General features: G+C 38.4%; 1 protein-coding gene across 5 annotated transcripts; it reads right to left on the bottom strand.

Moving 5' to 3' along the window:
- Positions 1 to 5905: 5905 nt before the first annotated feature.
- Positions 5906 to 15303, bottom strand: ehf (ets homologous factor). 5 transcript variants are annotated; one of them, XM_030732144.1, is made up of 9 exons: positions 15214 to 15303; positions 10463 to 10603; positions 9853 to 10110; positions 8652 to 8696; positions 8511 to 8555; positions 8355 to 8417; positions 8217 to 8261; positions 7909 to 8104; positions 5906 to 6597 (listed from the first exon to the last, which is right to left on the bottom strand). In XM_030732144.1, the coding sequence occupies exons 2-9, from the start codon at positions 10536 to 10538 to the stop codon at positions 6498 to 6500; spliced, it is 828 nt and encodes a 275-aa protein (XP_030588004.1). In that variant the 5' UTR covers positions 10539 to 10603; positions 15214 to 15303; the 3' UTR covers positions 5906 to 6497. The 5 variants fall into 5 exon arrangements, with proteins under 5 accessions (XP_030588004.1, XP_030588003.1, XP_030588002.1 ...); XM_030732143.1 differs by lacking the exon at positions 15214 to 15303 and adding an exon at positions 12925 to 13125; XM_030732142.1 differs by lacking the exon at positions 15214 to 15303 and adding an exon at positions 12954 to 13125.
- Positions 15304 to 23825: the final 8522 nt, after the last annotated feature.

Raw genomic sequence — 23825 nt, 5'->3', positions numbered from 1 at the left:
ACAGAAAACGTCCAAACACTGGCCATGAGCTATGAAAAAATTTATCAGCACGAAAAGCGTATTTTGAGTTCATTTAGACATTAACAAGCAGGCAAAGAGAACCTACCTATATTGGTCCTTCGAGCGCCATTGCAGTGTAGTTCTTTCCAATATAGACTAAGTAATTACTGCCCTCTGCTGTAGCATGTGAAAATGGTAAAGGCACTTTTAGGCTGTTGCTGCTTTATAGGTGAGGAGAGTTGTCTGTGCAGAGCCTGCAGAATGCTAAATGACAATACCCAGGCTGAGACTACTCAATTCATTCCTGTTGCCACAGCATTATTTTTTTTAACACTAAATAAATCCAATCTCATTGTACATTCAGTATATTCTGTTGTACATTCTGTATAATGACAATAAAAGTATTCTATTCTATTCTTCTATTCTAAATTATCAATTTAAAAGACACTTATTGTCATTAGCCTTCCATAAAATGTGTCTGTGTTGCATTTTTCTCAGTTACTCAGGCAGTTTTGGACAAGACTAACATAAATTGCACATATTAAATTCCAGCTACATATACATACATTTAAAGATAATTACATAAGGACATATTATTCAAAATGTTTATTGGGATAGTAAAAATGAGATGTTGCATCCATATATTCTCTTTTGCTTATCCAATTCAGGGTTGCAAGGGAGCCTATCCCAGCTGTCATAGGAAGAAAGGCAGGGTACACCCCGGAGAGGTCGCCAGTGTATTGCAGAGCTAACACAGAAAGACAGACAACCATTCACCCTTAAACCTATGGCCAGTTTAGAACTGCCAGTTAACCTAACACACACAAGCACAGGGGGGACATGCAAACTTCAAACAGCAAGGCCAGCAGATTTGCACCCGGGACCTTCTTGCTGTGGCAATTCTACCAAGAAGAATGGTCAAATATCCAGCTCAAATTATGCCAGAACTTTTTATCAGAAGCGTGTAGTCGAGGTGTAACTTGCTAATGTTAACAATCCATTAAAAACTTTCATAAAATTCCTTTTATCTTTAAAACTATGATTAAAATTATATGGATTTTTTTTGTATTGGCAACATTTAGGAAATGATACCCGTATATGGCAATTCTAAATATCACATTGTCTGTGCGGGTTTTCAATCATACAGGCCATGGTAGTCAAGAGCTTGGAAAAAAAAAATGGAGACTGGACTTCTTTAAGTTTTTTCATCCAACTGAAGAACTGAAGAAGCCTCTTGGATGAGGTGAATCATCTTCACAAACCCAAAGAAGTCTGATGGCCTTTTTTTTCCCAAGCGCTTGAGAATAAATAACACATTTGTCATGGTCCTGGGCCGGTGGCCCAGTGTTTTTTGATATCTTTTGTATTTGTCCTCAGTTTATTTCTAGTTCCTTGTGTTTCCATGTGTCAGGTCTGCGTCCTGTTTTATTTTGATAGTCATTTGGTCTCTGTCTGTCATGTTCTGTTTTGCTTCCCTTGGTCTTGTCACTGTGATTAGTATTTCCTGTGTTGCCCAGCTGTTCCCACTCCCCTCGTTATCCTTGTGTATTTAAGTCCCGTGTTTTTTCTGCCTGTCGTCGTCATTCGCTCCCCTGCTGTGTCTCTGTAGTTCTTGGATTTCAATTCTTGTTATCTTCGTGTTTTGCAGCTTTCGCTCCTGTTTCCGTTCTGCACTCACCCAAATAAAGACTCAATATTGGTCTTACCTCGTCTGCGTTGGGGTCCACTTCCTGCCCGCCACACAGCCGTTCCATGACAACATTATTGTTTGCATCCAAATATCATGTCCCATTTGGCCTCTGATCTCACTTTTACATTTCAAAATTAATTATATCTTTAAAGAAATATTGTTAGGAGAAAGAGAATGAGCTGCCTAGTTAGAAATGTACTGTAATAATTTATGATAAGCTCAAGTTAGTGAAAATGAATACCATTACCTACTCCTATGTAATGTTTGTGTAAAGTAAACATCTGTCATGCTACCCTTAGCTGATTTTGACTGCACTACAAACTTCTTAAAATACATTTGAAAAGAAAAACAAAATGAATATATACAAAAAGCAATACTATTAATATTATAAATACTAAAATACAATACAGTTCCCTTAAAAATAAATGCTCCCCAGAGAGTGAGCTGACTTGGAAGAAGTTTGTGCTCTCTGTATGCCTCTTGTTAAATATGGAGTTACTGTTCAAAACTCGAGCTTATTAAAAACAGATTTTTTGTAACACTCAATTAAATCTAAAATTTGACCTTTCTGAAAAGAAAAAAAAGAATCCAGCAAATGAACAAATGACATGCCCGATCTGTCCTGAAGCCCGTTATCATCTCAATCGTGCTGCGTGTGACAAACTGTGTCCAGGACAGTATCACGAGTATTCTGGGTAGATATTATATCAGTGTGACTATTGGACCGAGCAGTTCTTTTCATGAGATTTCAACATGTTATAAGAGGAAAATCAGAAATGTAAATAATAGGAGTAATCATGGATGATTTTATATAGCTGTTTTGGTTTTGCAGTCCTGGTAGTGCTGGTTTTTAATTAAGCTAATTTTATGTTCAAATCCTATTTCCACTTTGATTTGATGAAGGATCAAGAACAATTTCATTTCCATCAAACCAAGACAAATGAACCTTGTGTGAATGGAAGAAATCTTGTGTCTTTTCTCAATAAAATAAATACTTAGTAACTATGTAAATATATGCTATGGTTAATTGCCTTTCATATAAAGTAATCTTTTTGAGAAACAGTGGAAAGAATTAATTTAACATATTTTAGTTCATTATTTCAACCGTAACACATTCAACTTCACGTTTTATGCAAAAAATGTGCACATGTGACACTATGAACATCACCCTTTATTTGTGATACTGTATTGAAACTGGGAAATTACAGGTTTAACTAATGGTTAAATGTACACGTGGAAAGAATCATTAATGGAAAGTCCAACATCTGGGAAGGAAACTGGCTTCATACCATACTGGCATGACAAATCATCTTTGTATTTTCACAAATACTTCCTCGTGTTTTTAGTTACTGCAAAAAATCTGAGCAAACATTTCAGAAATGGTTTTGTCTCATAAAATACAGAAACGAAAAAACAAATATTTAAACTACTTACTCTTGATTCTTCTGAGTACTTTAAATCCTACCTTCTTTTCTTATCATAAGACTATGATCTAGTGTGTGGGGTTTTTTTTATTGGGTAATAGACTGATGGATAGACTGCCCCCCCAAAAGTGAAGGTGCATTAGTGACCACAGCACTAATCTGTCCAACTCACAGTTTGGGTTGAACGCCTCACAGGTCCATTTGAGTATGAGCCGAAAAATGATAAGGCTCCCAGATAAGTTGGGCCAGTGTATCTAACACAATAGCCCCACTTAGCTGGCATGGGATACAGACATAAAATCACGTCTCGCTGTCTTCACGCCCATGCTTCAGCTATCTTTTATCACTTCCCTGTTCTTCCTCTAGCAGCTATCTGATTGAATTAATGTTCTCCATTTTAAATAATAAAATATCCTTTGCTTGGCGTATTCAAATTGGAAAATCATTTTGTGACTATAAGAGATAAAGCTATTCGTGGGCAGGTGCTGCATGTGGTTTTTGGCCCAACAAAGACAGCCATTGTCTCGTAAACCAGTGAAAGGAGGCCAGTAGATAATTCTACCCCTACATACATTTTGTTGTCATCTTCCTAGACAATTGTCTGGACTGTTCTGGTTATAATAGTGTGTCTGGGAAAAAAAGTGAAAAAAAAAGGTGCTAAAGTGAACACATGGATTAAATATCTCCTCAGGTGCACATGTGTTTTTTTCTTCCTTCCCAGATCTGTTACAACCGGTTTGGGTGCATGCTTGTAGGAATGCTTTCGTTTGCCAGTGCACGATGACTTAGAACTAAGTCCTGTAAATACATGTCACACTGGTTTAACGGTGCAGTCTTAAATTCATGAGATATGCCATCTTTTCATACTTACAATTGACTTCCAAGAGCCACCTGGCCCACTGGCCCTCTTTACATACAGCGTTATTCATGTCAAAGTATCAGAGGTATGTAAAGCCAGGATTTGCGATCACCGGGCAGTGGTCTGTTAGGAAAATCAAGCTCTTGTCTTCAGAGATTACATGAGTTTAACATCATTTGCGTAACTGCTCAGGCATCTTCAGTGAGTCACATCAAACATTTCTCTTATCGCAGCTCACATGCTTAATATTACTATAAAAGCAAACTAAGTCAAAATCTAAGCTGTTGATTTGTTCCTGTGCTTTCAGTCATTACATTCATTATTTTACCAATTCATCTCTTTGTGAGCATTCGTCTACAATGCACTTAGTCATAGTGATATGAATAGGAAATACAGTTGGATAATATAGAATTTATAATCATTTGTTTTGCCTGCTTAACAATTACACTTTTCTCCTAAACTGTCCAGAATAAGTATAATTTATGTTCAATAATTTTGAGTTTTTCTTTTCAAATTACATTGTTAATCCATTTTGCTTATCTTTTCTTTCTTCTGTAATTATATATGTGGTAACAGGTGTTACAACACAAACCATTCTCCATTTTCCTCTCATTATTTAACCATATACAAGCTATAACCTATTCTATAACATATAGACGGAACATTAAATACAGCTCTGTTAGGATTTGGCTTGTATGCATCGTTGTAATAGGCAGTTCTAGAGAAACTAAAGCATAATTTCGCAACAAAAACTTTGAAAATAAACAAAGGCTGATGGATAAGCACTCAGGTTTGAATTACATTGCTTGCTTGTCTCATGTAACATAACAATATGGCAATCACTAGCTATTGTTTCAGTCCAATCAGGAGCAGTCTGTCTGTATGCAATCTACATTAATTCATCTAGATAGCCTTGAAACGCCTCTACTGAGTACAGTTACAAGACTGAAAGTTATACAGCGGTGCAGTGGGAAAATTTTGAAGCCACTGGGAAAGATAAGGACTGAACATGGCATCAGCCATCACTATGTAAAGAAGGGCTGGAAAAGCCAGATAAATCAAAGTGAAGATTAGCCGTGGATTTGCTTGCGAACACACGCAAAAAGAAAAGAGTCCTTTATTGGCAGTGCTTTTATCTTGCTGGCCATCAAGGCCCCATCATTTGTTAGTTACCTGCAGGAACCAGCTTGGCAGCTGTGGCATGCAGTGGCAAACAATTAACTGCGAGGCTTTTCGCACTGTCATGATAAAACAGTAACTACTAGCACTATCTTTAAGTGCATGGCTTTTCAGAGTCAAGCTTGCAACAGATTCAGTGGGTGCAAGGCTTACACTTGTGGATCTAAACCACTCTGTTGCCCATCAATATTGTTCAAGTCTGGGCAAGAATAGCTGCAGTCTGTGTGCTAGACTGAAGCCAAATGCTCATTTACATGTATAAAAAAAGCAATGCTGATTTATATAACTAATAATCAACTCCAGAATAATATTTCATTGGACTGTTATTGATTAAAAGTCTTGAATTCAATTTCAGGTCCTGGGTTCAAATCTGCCGCTTGGCTGGGTCCTTTCTATATGGGATTTACATGCTCTTCCTGAGCCTGCTTGGGTTCGCTCCGGGTACTCTGGCTTCCTCCCACAGTCCAAAGAAACACTTGTTGGCGATTCTAAATTGGCTGTAGGTGTGACTGTGAGCGTGAATGGTTGTCTGTCCAGAGTGTCGGCCTCTCGCCTAATGATGGCTGGGAGAGGCTCCAGCTCCCTGTGACACTCAGTTGGATAAGCAGTTAAGAAAATGGATGGATGCATCTCAGTTTCTTAATTACATTCAGACTGAACACATGAAATTCTGAAAAAAACTGACTTTCATAAAATAAAAACACTCATAAGCTTTATTTGCAATATCCACAAACATTTACACACTTTCTGGACAGTGCAATGAAAGGTATAAAAAACAGACAAACCATAACATCATGTTGCTGTAAATATTTCTAGTTTATCACTAGTTTATGGATCCTGGTACTTCAATACACTGTCGTTTTGACATGTTGTTTTCCTACTATTACGATTGGGTTTTTTTCTCCTTTTTTTTTTCTCTTTTAAACAATCATCCTTCCCAAAGAACACTTCACAGTATCAGTGTCAAAACACTCAACACACAACATGTATTTTGAGCGCTATATTGCCATGTGCTCCTTTGGCAGGTGAAAGTACCTTCTGAGAAAAACAGTTTTCTTTATTGTTAAGGATTTTTTTTTTTTTTTAGCGCAGCTTTGTTATTTATTTTTTTTCTTTAGCTAGATTTTAAGTGAAGGTATTTCAGGTTTTACTGCTACTAAGGCACAGTTAAGAATATTTCAGTGCAGCGTCACAACAAAGGCATGAATTATAATACAAAACAGTAAAAACAAAACAGACAGAACAAACTATATGTAAACAGCTTAGACATGTCTTTATCAACAACAGTCGATGCAAACTATAATAAAGCACACAACACCAAATGAAACATAAATTAATGAAACTTTCACTTCTCTGACTCTTTCCATCCTCTTGCATTTCTTCCAAACTTGTAAACCAGCCTGCGGCCGTCTACTCGTTCTAGGATTTCTCTTTTGTAGTAATATCTGCAACACAGGACAGAAAAATTAAACCATTTTAGATTATTCAACGCATGTTAAAACAAAGTGTACATATTTCACTAAAGTTGGATTGACTGAATTTCTTATAAGAAATGCTTTATGGCTGTTTGTGTTGCACTCCATTTTCCCGCAGTCAGTTCAATAAAATCCAGAGTACTTTCCAATAACTTCCATCTTTCATACTTCAACTGACACTTCAGCTGTTTTGCGTTCTTATCTTGCTGTCCTTGCCAAGACACTGACAATTCAGGTTCTTTCACCTTGTAGTGATTCACAGTTTACAGTTTACGTGCTGTTTACTTTCTGTTTAGATAAAGATTGGCATCTTTCTTTTTGGAGTTTATATTTAAAACTTAATTGCTTTTAGTCATGTCTGATTGTGTTACTTTAGCTGTTGTGCTTACACTTTAAAAGTCACTTTACCAGCTTTAATTTTTTTTAACATAAAAGTATCATATAGATGTAACTCCTGTATCTATTACACAAGTGCATTTTGTTTGTTTGCATCTGTAATTTTCTGCATAACCCAGGACATTCAGGTTCTACCTCAGCAAACTCCCCAGCAAAGAAAGAATAAATTATGTATCAAATACAAGTACAAAGTACAGGTTTTCATCTTTAATCAAGGACACTCAAACTGCTTCATGTGAGCATGTTTTGGTTGTTACTCCTTTCCTTTTGTTGTCTTTTACTAACAGCAGCAATCTATTTGGTGATGCCAGCACAATGAATAGAAAAATCAGCTTTGTGGACACAGTGACGATACCTAGAGGCACATTTTGTAGTTCCCACTGGTTTACACTGCAATGAAATTTAGTTGATTAGATTAGCTCATTTGAACATAAAGCTACTGCAGCAGGCAGGCACGTTCAGGGGAGGTCATTTCTTTTCTTCTGGGAGAAACGTAAAAAAACTCCCATGTAATCATCAATGGGGGAATGGGAATTGTGTGTTTAAAATGTTGAGGTTGAAATGGCAACAATAAGGATCTGAAGTTTCTCAATTAATTTCTTGGTAACTACAGTGCTATGTTTTTTTTCTTTCTTTCTAGGAGCAAATGCATAATAAGCTTTAGTAAACTGGATTAGGAACAATACAGTGGGAATTTCTTCCTGAACAACAATTTTACAAGCTGTGGCCAAAACACAGCGGAAAACCGCTGTGTTCATGGAGTATTGTGTATGCACACAATACTGTGTTCATGGAGTAAACCGCTGTGTTCATGGAGTATTGTGTATGCACACAAAAGGTTTAGAAGTGAATGACTATATGGAAGAGAGTTGTGTGGAGTTGTACCTCATTGCACGGCTTAGTTTCTCATAAGTCATGCTGCTGTTATTCTTCTTCTTGCCCCATAATTGTGCCACTGCCTCTGACTTCAGGAAACGAAAGATCCCCTCTGTCCGATCCTCCCACTTGATCAGTCCTGGGTTTCGGTCTGGATTCAGTAGAATGTCCCTGATAAATTCCCACAAGTGGGTCCCCCTCGGGTCTTTGGTGAAAAAAAGTAGATAGCGGCTGATTAATAAGCATCAAAATTACATTGTAAATAAATAGATAAATAAAATATATTTGTTTATAAACAATGTTTTCCTATTACTTACTGTGTTTTTTGACTGGATGTGGACGGGGGAAAGACCGTTTGATTTCTGAGAAAGGGGCATCAAAGCATTAATATTGGTGATATTTAAGTTGCAATCACACAGTTTATTGCACTCTATATAAAATAAATATATCCTCACCTGGACTAGAAGGGCTGGGAGAGGCAGCAGGTGCAAGGGGGTGAATCGAGGGATCATAAATTTCTAAGTTCACAAGTTAAAACAAGAAGCCCAGTTAATATTTCATGTATGTGATAAATAAAACTTGAATAAATGGCAGTAATATTACAGCAGTACCTCCAGATGGAAAGCTGACATCTGGAAATGGACAAGAATAGTCTACTGTAGAAGAAATAAATAGGAAGCAGGATTAATTAGGGCAATAACACAATGAGCACATTGTTGGTGTTTGTGTATTCTTGTCTGAAGGACACTTACATTCATGTTTGCTTTCCAGCTGCCCTATTTCCACATGGTACTGGCCTGTGCAGAGATAGAAAATAAAAGTAAATGAAATCTAAGCATAAATTTCAAATTAAGTCTCAGTCACCACATTCATAAATAGACATTAAAAATCCATTACTCTATTAGGTTCTACTTAGAGTCCCAAATTGTGTATTAAGTAGCCTTTCAAGCCACCACGACAAGAAAACTGGTATATTGCTTTATGTTATATTCAGCCACATTTTTTACAACCCAAAACAGGAGAATGTTGTAGAACAGAGACATGACAGTCACGATTTTCAAAACAGCTGAAACTGGGAGATTGGTTGACAAATTTCATTAAGCGCCCCTCTCTCACTCTCTTTTGGCTTTCTCAGTAAAAGTGAGTAGAGTAACAGAAAAGCAGCAACAAACAATTTTCAACCAAAAAAAAAAAAAAAAACACAGGAAATCTATTCTAAATTTTGATAACCACCATCTTCATAGTGATATGTAGTAATAATACCCAGTGATCACAATCGATGTGAGAATGATATTGAAAGTATTAAAATATGACACCTTATCTTAAGAAACTGAGCTACTTTCTTACAGTCAGAGACAACAATAGCAGAACTGTTCTCCAGGTTTAGCTCACCTAGAATGTCTTTGTGACCTGGGGGGTTAAACCTGTTGTGCTAGATCTACTGGCACTGCTCTTGAAAGGTTATTAACTTTACATGCTAGAAAAAAGATGGTTTACATAAATTTGTATCATCTTATTTACTCTTAGCTGCATTCTATACATACAGTCATAACAGTTCTAGTATAAGGCAACAGATGAAGGATTCAGCTTAAAAAAAGAAAACAAAGCAGCAGCACCCCCCCCCTCTTTTTTTTAAAACTCCAATTAAAAGACAATGGATGAACCAGTTCTCAGCTTGTTTCTCAGCTTCATACCCCCTCTGTGCTTTGTTAGGAAACCCATTCTAGCAAGAGCAAACAACAAATCCATCATCGCCCTCACTCTAAGTATTCCTTTGCCCCTCTACTAAAGCATGTAGTGCGACCCCTGACCAGCTCTGCGATCCGACCTCAGAAACTTATCATCAAGACCTTGTTTCAGACACAACTTGAATCACCCAGCTTCTTTTTTGTTGACACTAATCATCTTCCTCTGCTGTCTCTCAAGCTTCTCTCTTAGACTTTTTAGACATACCGCTCCACTTGAGCTCTGTGATGCTGTGGAAGAGAATGGGTCCCACGCTGCCAGCTGCACGGATGAAGTCCTGGTAGCTTAGGCTGCAGAGCTGATGGCCATCAATGTCAAAGTTTTGGAAGGGGATACTGGAGGCATCAATTTGGTGCATGTCCATGACCTGCTGCAGCCACTCCCACACTTGGTACTTACTCCAGAACTGAGGCTGGGACTCATGAGGCCACAGACGGCTGGTGTAACCAGACATCACAAATGAACCTGCAGGCACAGACACAATTGCTCTTTTGTTAACATCAGCGAGTTAATTTCGTTTCAACACAAAGATGTCTCTGATGACGGAAACACGAGTCCCACAAGCAAAGGTATTTGTCAACAATTAATTGGTAAAGCAGTTTACTGAAAAAGCTGTGGTACGTTTTCTCAGTTGGGTATCCCTAATTCACGCCTTACGTTTCAGCACTCTGGGCTCACCAGGTAAACAATACATCAACTACTGATTGTTGAATTATTTTCATTTTGGATTTGGATTATTTAACTGCTGAGTGAACCGGAGTCTTTAGAATATGGTAGGCCTCATTATGATTGTGTTAGTGTGCATAATAGTCCTCACCATCAGGGCAGGAGTTAGTAGGGCCCCAGGTAGTGGTCAGCTGGCTGTCGAGGTTGGTGGATGTAGTTACACTCATACTGCAACTTCTATACTCAGATGTACCATGGCCCAGGGGCTGAGGCAGTAGGCTAGCAATTCACTCTATAGATGGATTCAAAAATGATGTATCAACCATTTATGTACACATGCATACATAAAGGTGACAAAGTATAAAAATAAATTCAACTTTTGACCTCTACAGTTATATTCCATATCAAAATATCATTTACACAGGACTTAATCTACTTAACTAAACCACAACAGATTCACAGGATATTAATACAGACACTGTCCTCTTTACATTGTATCAAAGCTAAAGTAATATATTAATAATGCAGACAGAAAATGCTACAGCTGCTGTTTCATGTATCTGCTGTGTATAGACACTGGAAATTCAATGTGTCTGTCACCACAGAGCTAACTGCCATCTGGAAAGTATCTGCTTTGTAATTTTATTTTTTTTTTTTGTCTTGATTTATACATCCTTCTTGCTGTTGTTGTGGTAACCACAGGTGTCATCAAAATGACAATCACTACTAAAATGTGTGATAACAAACTAATTCTATGTCAGCACAGGTGGTGGGTTGTGCATTTTGTGCACTGGATATGTTAGAGAAGAAAGGGTCTGTTGAGTTTTGCATTTTAATTGAGGCCTATTTGTTTTTCCACAGCTTAAAAGAATTAAATTTGCTTAACAATGGCATAATCATGTTTGTTGCTTGCTGGTAGTGTCTTCCTCAGTAAATATTTTGTGAAGTAAAGTAAAAGAAGACTAACCGAAGAGCACAATTTGCTCAATCATTGCATGCAGTTATAGCAGCTTATGTCCCTGTTGAGTTGATATTATTAGTGTGATATCTACTCACGGAGGACTCATATTTCACAGGTGCAGTTACCTTTGAAGGATTAGCAGCACAGCACACATATAAAAGTAAATAAAGGCATGTTTCAGATGTGACCACAAGTATATTTGCATCCCATGTAAATAACGTGTCAGAATTTCAGTACTGACACTGTTTTGTGTTGCATGTGCACAATGGCTTAGTCATAGTGCCGTGGTTACTGTTGCACTGAATTGCCCTCTGAATGTTCAGAACATGAGACACAAAATTCCAACCATGTTCAGTTATTAATGCTGTTAAAAGAAATGACTGCTCTACATTCTGCTGTCTACATTAATGGGATTGTTTAAATAAACCTAAAGGTTTTGGGACATGAATTTATTTTTTGAAACGTACTTTAAATTTACATCTTTCTAAAGCATTTAGAATAGCAGGTGTGAGTACTGCTTCCAAATGTTACTGACTTAGTAGATAATAATCAAACCGTCAAAGGTTAGCATGATGAGATACCTGTTTTAAATGGCTACACATTAAATTAGTTCTTCACACAGTACTTTGCCTGTTGCCTGGAAAACCTTGGCTGCAATTTTATGGCAGGTTATAAACACAATTACACCAAGCCCTGTCACACATTTCTTCAGTAAACACTGAGTCACAAGGAGAAAACATCTGCATATAGTAAAGCAAATTTGTCTTTTCAAAGATCTGTCAAAACAGTTTTATAGCGACCCAAAGTCAAGATTTCTGAATTTGATTTCCTCAGAAGATAGGACACACATGTCGTCATGCCAAAGCAGATCATCTCCTTAGCTGCCAATCAGCCCGAATATCTTACGCTGTGTGTTTTCCCTCACTGTGTACTACTAGTGCCAAGCACGTATCTTAACAAGAGAGTAGTTTCTGCTGCGGAAAGTAGTTTCTGTCAATAAAACTGGCATGCAGCAGTGCAAAAGAAAAGAGTCAGTTATAGATCAATATGCTGTCAGCTGAGTCACAGTGAAAAATCATTGCACTGCATTTGTTATGATGCAAAGAGACAATCGACAGTCAAAAAATAAGTTAACATGAGTTTTGTGTTTACTTTTGACAAGACTGTTTGCTTTCCCTTTAAGTCAGAGTCAAAACCTTGTGGTATTAAAACTAACCTAACTTGGTAGATTTGAATCTTATTTTCTCTGTTTTTACTTCATCTTTCATTTCACAAAATGGATTTAAGGATTTTTCATATTCTTGAGGTAAGTGTGAACAAATGTGCACATTTCCGAACTTTTAAAAGTTCAGTTTTGAGAATTACACACAAGTCTCCAGTTTTCTTTAACGCTACTGACTGTATGACTCTACCGATAATAGTAACCCCATAGCCAATGCATACCTGAAAATTACTGTAACAAGAGACAAATAGTGAAGTAAAAACACCAGATGCACAGCTGTCCTCACAAAAACAATGTAAAATACCAGCATATTATAGCATATTAAGAATTCTCATTATGATTTTGAAATGAGCCTTCAGGTTAATTGTACTACAGTCAGTCATTACTGAAAAAACTCTGCTGATTACTCCGAACCATTATGGCAGCCTACCAGAGCAGAAGAATGGGATCTGACCAGACCTGTTAGAGGGATCACGTAGATCTGCTTTCAGTAGTTTCTGGAGATTCCAATAGTGTAGCGTACTAGCGTTTAGAGCCGAATCCTTTTTGCTTCCTAAAGTTTGGAATTAACAGAAGCATGTAGAAATTGCAGGTGCTGCCCCACCACAATGGGTTTTTTATCCTGCTAACTTCCTTATCCCACTCCAATTGGCTACCTGTTCAGGCTCATACCATTTGCATAATGCACACCCACACACAGAAACATAAAACAGATCCTCACACACACACACACACACACACACACCTGACAAAACTTTTTATATTCTCTCTTGGCAGCGTTTCCTCTCATGGACTCAAACACACAAACGAAAGCTCACTGAAGCAGAAAAGCTTATACTCATGAGTAAACACATATACAAATATGGATCCAAACACAGTCAATAGGCCACAAAGTTTAAGTGCCTAAAGTTCAAATGGTTTCTTAAAATAATGTTTAACCTTGGAGAAACTTCCCCTCGTGCTATTATGTAGGAAAACAGTTGCTCGCTTTACTTCATCATGATGAACGAGGTGCTGACAGTTTGGTAGGAGGGCCTGAGAGAATTTGTTCCTTTTATTCTTTTAAAGTTTCTGGAACTGACAAAGAAACATTAGGAACTGTGTGCCTGAAAAAATTGTAAGAAAATGGGGTTATGGGGGGTTAGACGTTTACAAATGTCTGTAATTTTACACTATGTCTTCTGTGGCCTCTTTCAGCTTTGAATTTGCATATTAAATTTGTTGCTGAATGATGATCACTATTAGGACAAGCTTGTTTCATGCTCACTCAGAGCTATGCATGGCCTCAACGTGTTGCAACCACATCCAACTGTGATCATCTCCTAAAAATACCATCTAACAAGATGCAACGATCCTCAGGTGTCTGAGCAACGAGTGACATGTGTCAATTAGTTTTCATGCGCATCCCACAAATTTCAGTGAGTATCACAGAACTGTGAAAGTAGTGAGCAGTTTTAATCTGTGCGACTTATTTGCCATATGCTTAACTACAGTACGTTTCTGTCAGGTATCATGCATTTCCCTGTTGCAACATTCACAAGATTTGTTTTTGAAGATGTTGTCAAATAACAGTGTAAAGATCATCTTTAGTTTAGCTGAAAATGTAAATACTGTTAGATGGAAAGTGTAATGTCTTTTTTCTAATTTAATCAGCCCTTATAGACAAGAAGAACATATGACAGCGGATTTTGAAGTTTGTTTTTTTTCAAATTCCTCAAAACATGCTAGGCCTGTTTAGTTCATTTTTTTTCCAGGTCACATCAATCATGAGCAGGGCAGGAATTTCCAAATGAAAACTGAACAGTTGAAACACTATACTCGCAGAAGCAAATGGGGGGGGGGGGGGGGGGGGGGGGGGGGGGGGGGCAGTTTTACTGAACTTTGTCACCATTTAAATCTGCTGTTGGCCCATACTGACAAAGATCAGAGGAGGTTCAAACATTCTATTTTTACTTGACGCCAATTAGAGTTTGGATAAATTGTAACATCTTTGATCTGAGATCTAAATCTCATCTATAACATTGTACTACTGCAATACCTCTTGGGACCAGAGGCACTCACAGTATCATGCTGATAATTGAAGTGACTGAACATGGTTGAACTGTATAATAGGCTCAAGCAAAAGCAAACTATGTCAGGGGTTTCTCAGAGCTTCTTCAGCAGAGTCGTGTGGAGGGGAGCAATAGGTGACGCTGAACAAATTAATTTGCTCTTATGTAACATTGAGCTGTTGAGCATGTAATCATATAAAATCCCTTCAGAGTCTTAATATTCAATTTTTTCAAAAGTAAAACATGCATTGCACTATTAAACTGCATATTGTATTATCCCAGTAGGCTGACTTAATAGCCTCATTTCCCAGATCCTTATGATAAACATACTGCCTCTGTTCATACTGTGCACACTTTGGGAGCTCTCACTCTCTGAGCACATGCAGTGTGCGTATTTGTGTGTGACTTGGACTCTTGCCCATGACTGAGCCTCAGAGGTAATGAGGGAATTCAGTGTAAGCATGATTATCTCTGAGAGTTCCCCTCATCTGCACACCAGATCACTCAAGTCCTAATGGCAAAAACCACCACTCCTGATCTCCCTGCAACCCTCTGACACCGCCCTATCTGCATAGGTTGTAGATAAGTTGCCTCTAACCGTCCCTGCAGCCCGTGTACTGCCTATTTGTAATACAGGTGCTATTTTCTGAATTTTTTGCAGAACTTACCCATCCTCTTCTTAAAGGGTAAAGTGCCTCCAGGGTGCAATTTGGGACCTAAGCTGCATTTGGTATCCTCCCATTGTGAATGCTTGACCAGATTTTATTGCAGTAAGATTAATATGGCCGTCAGCAGTGAACTGAAGTCACACACTTCTCATTACAGTCAACCGTTTAGCCTGCTTTGCACCTCCTTCTTTTTTGTTCTCTCTCCGTCAGACTTTTCATTTGCCATGTCACAAGGAGAGCCCAGTATTTGTCATCTCATTTCATGGATCTTCATTCTGTTTTTTCAGGGTGGATGCGGGTCGACATATGTAAAAGTCCTCTGGGGGAATATAAAAAGCTGGAGAAACAGAAGGGGAAGAGCTCAAAGCCTGTCATCTCAGCTCCACTCTGTGTGAGTCAGCCCACCAACACTGTGAGACACAGCAAAGACATCCTCCCAGACTCAAGAAAATGTCATCAAAATCCTGGCATTATAGACAGTTTCATCTATTTTTAAGTAGAGTCAAGTAGAGGCTTATGTCACCCTCCAATAATAGTACACTACTGATCCATTTATAAAGAGGATTAGTGGTACTGTGAAATATTAACATTTTATCTGAGGATGCGGTCAAAAGTTTCCCTTTGACAGGAAAGGCTGTCAAAACTGTCAGTCAGAAGAAACAGACAAGACAGGAGGAGGGTACAGTTGTATGCTCTAATGAACAGGAACTTATTAGCTGGAGTATGTCTATTACTGTCCCACTTGCCTCCCATCTTTCATTAACTGCTTATCATGCCTGTTAGTGTCATCTTTAATACTTCACATTTTGATTAGCATATGTTCCATGGGGAAAGAAGGAAAAATCATTTTATTAGTGTCAATTACTGCTACAAATGACAATTTCACTGCCTAAATTGTAATTTTACGTTTCCTCCCTGTCAAAGAACAATGGCTGTGTAATTACAGTAATGAGAAGTGCAACAGAAAAATGAATTATTCACAATCATTTTTCTTTCATGTTCCTTTAAACTCCATGTCAGTTTGTTTGACATCTGTCTGGCCTCATTAATGTCAGTGCATGGAGAACACAGGTTCTATCCATCTTACAGGTGGCATGTATGAGGTGCAAGAGTGCTTAAATGATGTAAAAATACATTTTCACCTGTTCAATGTCCAGGACCTAAACTGCACTTGACTTGATGGGATGTAGATCTATCATTTGCCCATAGGTGACACTGTTGTCCCATGTAGTGCCAGAGATCTCTGAAATCATGCTTACTGGATGAGTGATGAATACAAATGTGATATGAGAACGTGTAGGCGATGAAACATGCTTCCCAACAATTACTGACTACAGTGCCTACAGAGGGAATTACAATAACCTACATAAATTATTAGCTGTTATACAAAGATATAGATAACATACATTAGGGTCAAAGAGATAAAAGACTAGCAGGGCAGAGAAGACTTAAAGCAGTGCACAATCTGTTTTTTTTAACATAGCTATATTTTAATATGGGTTTGTAACAGGTGGTGGCAGCCTCTTTTCTTTCAATTAACATTTCTGAGCTCATCCATCAGTGCAGTTCTTTTTGGGCATCATTGTATGCTTTTCCGACCAGAGGTGCATCAGTGAAGCAGCCTATCATTTAAAACGAGACAGTGAAAGCTGCAAAATGATGCTGTAGAGTCCAGCATTTAACCAGCGGGACTGCAGTGCCAAATCATCTTTTGTAAAGGACTGACACTGTGATTATTCAGCTATAAGTTACAATTATTTCAATTATTATAAGTTTTATAACTGATTTTCTTTAGTAATGTATTCGACTGAAAAGGACTGTGCATGGGGACAAAACCAATGATTATTGTTACCAGACTCTGCATTTCCCCTGAGTCATTTTGCTTTTACACTTTCCTACATAAATGGTTCCTTCTCCTGTCTTTCATCAGTGTCATTTCAAATTGCAGTTTTTTAGAGAAGGAAATCAAAATAAAAAACTCATTGCATAGGCTACTGCATGCGCCGCCTCAAAAGGCACACAAATAATAGATGCAAAAAACTGGGGCAAACACTGGGCCATTTAGTAGCTAAAGAGCCAGATAAATGAATCAGGTGCTGGCAGGAAGAAAAACACAGCACAAAGGACAATGAATATTAAACAATTTATCAGAAGGTCAGAAATATGACATTGAATGAATGGTCATTTAATGTTCATGTTGATCTGCTGAATATGCACATTAAGTCAAATTTCTCTTTACTAAATTTTCAGAATTTTAAGTTAAAAAGTTATGTAATCTATCAAATTGCATTCCACCACATCCCAAATGTGTTCTATTGGGTTGAGATGTGGTGACTGTGGAGGTCATTCGAGAACAACAAACTCACTGTCATTTTAAAGAAACCAGTTTGAACTTTGTGACAAGTTGTCCTGCTGGAAGCAGCCATCACAGATGGGTACACTCTAGTCATAAAAGGACAAACATGATTGGCAACAATACTCAGGCTGTGGCATAGTATGCTCATTTGGTACTAAGAGGCCCAAAGTGTGGTGTGCCACACCATTACAACACCAGCCTGAACAACTGATACAAGGCAGGATGAAGCCATGCTTTCATGTTGTTTACGTAGAATTCTGACCTCACCGTTGCAGCAGAAATTAAGACTTAGCACTGCAAAACAAGAGAACTGGTAAAGTCAACAAGGGTTCATATACAAGTTAACTGGGCTAAAACAACATGAGAAAGAAACTGTCTCAAGAAGTGTCCCTTCACTCACTATGAATAAATGACAAGTATGCATGCGTTAAACTCTTATTACCAGCATGTGTAACTGATGATTTTCTGGGGATAGTGATGCAGTAGAATCAGTCAGTAAAGAGGCTGAGAGAGAATCTGGCTGGGTCACCAACATGAAAGGACAGCAGTCACTTGTTGCTGTGATGGATGAAGTGGAGAGACAACATGCAGTCCACCCTCCAGCCAGCATTCTTCAAACTGAACCTGAAGTCCAGGCAAAACAACACAGCTGTAGATGAAGTGACAACATAGCCTCAGTCTTGGCCTAAACTATTCTTAGGAATTTTGATGGGAGCTTGTTAAGTACTGTCCAAACACCCAAGTCCACCACAAAGGCTAAATATGAGCCATCTACAGTTGTACAGTAGCTGCAAGTCATGTGAAAAAGAAAGTTGTCACAGGACTGCATGGAGTCCTATAAAAGTACAGCTTGTGATTCAATAGCTTGTTGAACTGTCTGTAGAAACAATAACTTGATGTAATTTTCTGTATGACTGCATCAGTTTCACACATCATTGTGAGAATTTTTGTGGTTACTCTTCTTTACAATGTTACTTTAGTTCATCAAGGTTTGTGGCCATTAATTTATATGCAGCTCTCTTAATGTTCTGCCACAGCATTTCAATTGGGTTAAGGTCTGGACTTTGACTGGGCTATTGCAAGACCTTGATTCTTTTCTTTTTCAGCTATTTTGTTGTAGATTTGCTGCTGTGCTTGGGATCATCGTCCTGTTGTGCAACCCAATTTGGGCCAACCTTTAGCTATCAGACAAATGGCCTCAGATTTCACTTTAGAGTACAGACGAGTTCATTGTCAATGACTGCAAGGTGCCCAGGTCCTGTGGCTGCAAAACAGCCCCAATAACCAGCCCTCCACCACTGTGCTTAACAGTTGGTATGAGGTGTGTGTGCTGATATGAATATGCTGATATGTTTGGTTTTCTCCAAACATGGTGCTGTGCGATATGGCCAAATATCTCCACTTTGGTCTCATCTGTCCAAAGAACATTGTCCCAGAAATCTTGTGATTTTTTAAGATACTGCCATATTCTTTATAGAGGGAAGACGTCATGGATTGCTGTGTGGCAGGCAGAGTTGGACTCAAATGAAGGACTCAAGAAATGGGACTTAAACTCCAAAAGCAGCTTTAATGCTGAAGTTTTCCATAAACACACATATAAACAATGACAGTGCTGGAGCCAGGAATGCAAACACTGGGAATCAAAGGGAAACCACGGAGCAAGGAATTAAAAAACTGCGGAAAACACAGAGCCACGCAAAACACAGCACTGAGGGAGGATTGACAAAGAGGGAGACTCAGACAATAAATACACACCAGGAAATTAGGGCGGTGGGAAACACCAGGGAACACAGCTGAAACTGACTGGGGAAACAAGGCAAAGGAAGTAAAACTAAACACATAAATAAAAATAAAAATGATAAAGAGAGAAAACCCAAACAGGATATCCAGAACAAAGCACTAAACGCAAAAGCATTACCACCATGATGAGAACCAAAACCTGCAACCACTATCTCAGACTCATCAAAACAAACAAGGAAACAGAAACGCTGGGTCAAAGACCTGGGACCGTGACAGGAGAAGCTTTCTCCTGGCAAGTCTTCCAAACAAGCCATACTTGTTCAGTTGTCTTCTAATCGTACTGTCACGACTTTTAACATGCTAATTGAGGATTGTGCACTCTGAATATAGCTCTTGAGTTTTTTGCCATTTCTCTGAGTCTTACCTTTGGGGAAGATAGTGGCTATGTGTGAACACACACCTCAATGCTCCAGAACAGCAAACTGTCATGATCCTGGGTTTTAGACCCACCGTTTCAGGTTTTTCAGGTTTGGACTTTCTATTTCTGTTTTTATGCTTTCTGTTTGACTTTTAGTTTATTGCACACCTCGTGTGGATTTTTGTGTAAGCCCTCAGCTTTCCTCAGTTCTTTGTCATGCTCTCCTTTATGATGTGTGCACCCTCATTCCGTGTTTTCCCTTTTTGTCTCCAAATGTTTGCCTTTCTGGTTCCAGCCCTGCCTTATTTTTGTATTTTGTATTTTTGAAAGAGACTTCACCATTAAAGCTGCTGTTTGAGTAAAAGTCCTGCCTTCCAAGTCCTGTTTTTTTAGTCCACACTCTGCCTGAGAAACAACTGACACGTGACACAAACTGGCAAAACACCTGCTTTCATGTGGTTACACTTGCCGTTGATCAGTTATTCAAATGCATTTGATTAGCAGTGCCTGGCTGCTACTTTCCCTCTTAATTCCTATGCAAGCAGTAAAGGTGAACTTAGTTTTCACAGGACTCTCTGCAGTCCTGTGATAACTTTCTTTTACCCATGACTGTAAAAGCACAAGGGACGGTTAGCTGTTTCCAGTGCATCCAGTAAGGGCAATGAGACTCTGTCTCCATGTCAAAGAGAGCCAGGGGATCAATGAAGGAACACCACCACTTCTGGATAGAGAATGATTTACAAAATGTCAAAATATTCCTCCCCAGAAGCTGCCAACCAGCTACTGCAGTGGGTTTGCTCCATACCTTTACTCTGACATCCTGACTAATCAAACCCGTCCTCCTGGCTGGTATTGGTCATTCACAGACAATGCCATATCATTCACAAAGCAATCCAGTGGACAACCTCTCTTCAGATATTGTAAACATTTGAAGAGATAAGGACTCCACATAAAACTCAAGTTGTAAATGTCTACAACTGCATGAGGAATAAAGCCACCGTTTTTCCTCTTTGATGGTTAAACTCCATTCTTACTGTTTCAAAAACTGTTTTCCAGTAAAGATTTTCAGATAAATAATTTGACAGACATTTGCAGACATCTCTGCAAAGGCCATGCATTCTGTATATGAATTTAGAGAAAAAATTCTAAGGAGACAGAGATCAAGCTTTTAGGGGTGTTGTTGTCCTGCCAGGTGACATGATGGTGAAAAATGTGTCAGACAGACTTAGGCTTGGCAAGCTGCAGGCTTACTGGGAGCAGGTAGGACAGCCTTATGTTCTTATTATACTAGCTTTAGTCCACTTGGAGAATTAGAAGAAGCATGCACACTTGGTGCCTTTTAAGGTAGTGTCTCAGCAGACAAATCTGTGTTGTCACAACAAATCGGAGGATACATGGGCATAAAAAGAGAGCCTTGCATTCACCTTTTGATAGTGAAATTTGTGTCACTCAGCCCCAAGTGGACCTTTGCACACTATTAAATATGGAAAGTATAACACTCTCAATAGAAAGATTTCTAAACAGTACATGTGCTCCACAGTAACCTGCTGCTGCCAGCAAACAAACTGTAGCTGGAAGAAAAGACAGGCAACACTGGAATAACAGAAATAGAACACTTATGACCCAAACATCGACAGGATAAAAAGTACACTCATTTCATGTCAGAAGATTGATGAGATCTCAGCAGACAGAACATCAAGAAAGAGTCTACTATTGTCAAGCTGATCAAAGGGACCTGAGCCTGTGAAAGATGCTTGCTGTGGAAATAAGCATTTACAAGTGAGGGTGGGATGGCGTGGAGAGTCCACAGGAAAAAAACACAGGACGAAACTGTAGAAGGTGTAGAATCAGAATCAAACATAGGAAGAGATAAAAGACGGATTGTTCAACAGCATTGTAGTGTAGGATGATGGATACCACAAGGAGGTTGTGGCAATCAGAAGATCCCAACCAAGAGATGCCAAGAGAGATGTTCACCTAAGAAGCACTATGACAGCCATTTTACCAGAAGTAGAAAGCAAGGATGCACTTGTATCTGTCAAGCCATCCTCCTCATCATTTTTAATCTTTTCAGTGCTGTTCCCCTTCCAGTACTTACCAGCACTAGTACAACTGGTCAAATATATTTATACAAGCGTTTTTTTCTTTCCCTCTAATAATTTGTCCACCTCATTGACCTACATGTGGTGGCCACCATTTTTGGAACCCTTTTAAATGTAATGTTGCTTGTAGCACACTGCCATCACACACCAGGACCCTGATATAAGATTTGTAAAAATTATAATTTTACACGAGCTCTTATATTTGATTGTAATGTACCTCATAACATTGTCAAAGAGTCTACATTTACTTTAGGCTGACATTTACTTGTTCTCTTGCAAGCATTTTATGCTTTTGTTTCAGGTGGAATAATTCAAAATATAGAGCACTAAACCCATGGAATTAAATTCAAGATCAATTGCAGAAGATTTACCAGATTTGAAACTGAACATTGAACCATGGAGCCCACTTTGGAAAAACACTTTGGAGTGAGGGGCATCAAATAATCTGAAAAGGACAGAGTATACAGTAAACTACAGTCACTAATCAGCCTATTTTACTAGGTTATTATGTACCTTAAATCAAGTTTGGTTCTTCAGTAGTGCCAAAGCTAGTGCTTTATAAATGCATTAATACTTTTCTATCAATTACTGTAAAAGTAGTACTATTCCCACCAGAATAGTACCATCTGTATTTGTTGAGTTTTATACCTAATCGGTGTAGTAGTGTTCATTACGGCTCAGTTAGCAGAGATGGGATGGTGGCTGCATACAGCACTAGGCATCATTTTGAAGACAAGATATTTTCAGTCTCTGCTGCTTCATGAGGTTTCAGACACTCCACTGCTTTCTAGTTTCAAATGCAAAAAAAAAAAAGAAAAAAAATAAAGGTTATTTTTAAATTCAATTGGATGTCATTTTGCTGACCTTTACCCCTAAATGAGCAGGTGATAGAGGGAGATGGGGACAGGAATGTGAACAACATATTTGGATTTGAATATTAACAATGACTAAAGCCAACAACCCTCTTATTCTTACCTTTAACTTTCTTTGAGTCTCATTCTCTCTCTCTGTCTCCCTCTGCCTCTATTATAAAGTTAATAGGTTCTCAGCAGGGAAATTTAAACTGTAATTTGAAAGCTTTTCTGAGCAACTTTGACAGTCTAAAAGTGGCACACTATGCCACCTGCAGAGTGATCAAATGGGGGAAAGAGAGGATGTGTGGAACTGTATAGAAAGAAATGAATGAGTGAGGGGAGGAGAGCAACACTTAGCATTCCTGAGGCTGCATGTGTAACTAATTATGTGTGAGCATTGTGACAGGGTGGCTGTTGAGTGCAGTAATGGGATCCCTGCTGCTTAATGAACATGTCACAAGCTTCTGCTTGAGCTGAAGGAAAGAGACAATGTTTGATGACCACTGGGTATCTGGTGGACATTGTGCATGTTGCATGTGTTTTGTACACTGTGCCCTTTGTGAGTCTTCATTCCTTTGTGACAATTCCATGTAGAGAGTGGCATGCAATTTCATAGTCATTCATTTTAACATTATTAACATTCTACATATTGTTTGAGTGTTCCATAGTTACATATTAGCAAGTCTTTTCTTATCAAGGTTCTTATATACTGTAGGTTTGTACTGCAAATTAATTACTTTGTCATTCCCGTGGCACAATAGTTATATATAACAGTATTATTTAATGGCTCTCTTGATAATGCTGTGTATGAGTTTCTATGTATATTCTACATGGGCCGTATGCATATCGCTGAGCCATGCCTAGATCAAAATTTTAATTTGGATGTCTAGATATAATTTACCTTCATTAATAATTCCTGTTAATGAGTGTGCTATGTCATAATCAATAAAGGTTGCAGTATTTGCATGAACAATATCTGAGTTTTCCTTTACAGTAATTAGTGATCAAAACTAACTGTGAAATTTATAAAATAGTATTTCAGTGCATTGGTCTATCACCAGTTTGGTTCCCCAAATCCTATAGACTTGCTAATGGCACAACAGAGAAATGTGGGTTAGCAATTGAAAATAAATAAATAAAAC

This window comes from Archocentrus centrarchus, chromosome 6, assembly GCF_007364275.1.
Source record: "Archocentrus centrarchus isolate MPI-CPG fArcCen1 chromosome 6, fArcCen1, whole genome shotgun sequence".
Classification (NCBI taxonomy): domain Eukaryota; kingdom Metazoa; phylum Chordata; class Actinopteri; order Cichliformes; family Cichlidae; genus Archocentrus; species Archocentrus centrarchus.
Note: the sequence above shows the minus strand (reverse complement) of the source record. Positions and strands in the feature narration are given on the sequence as shown.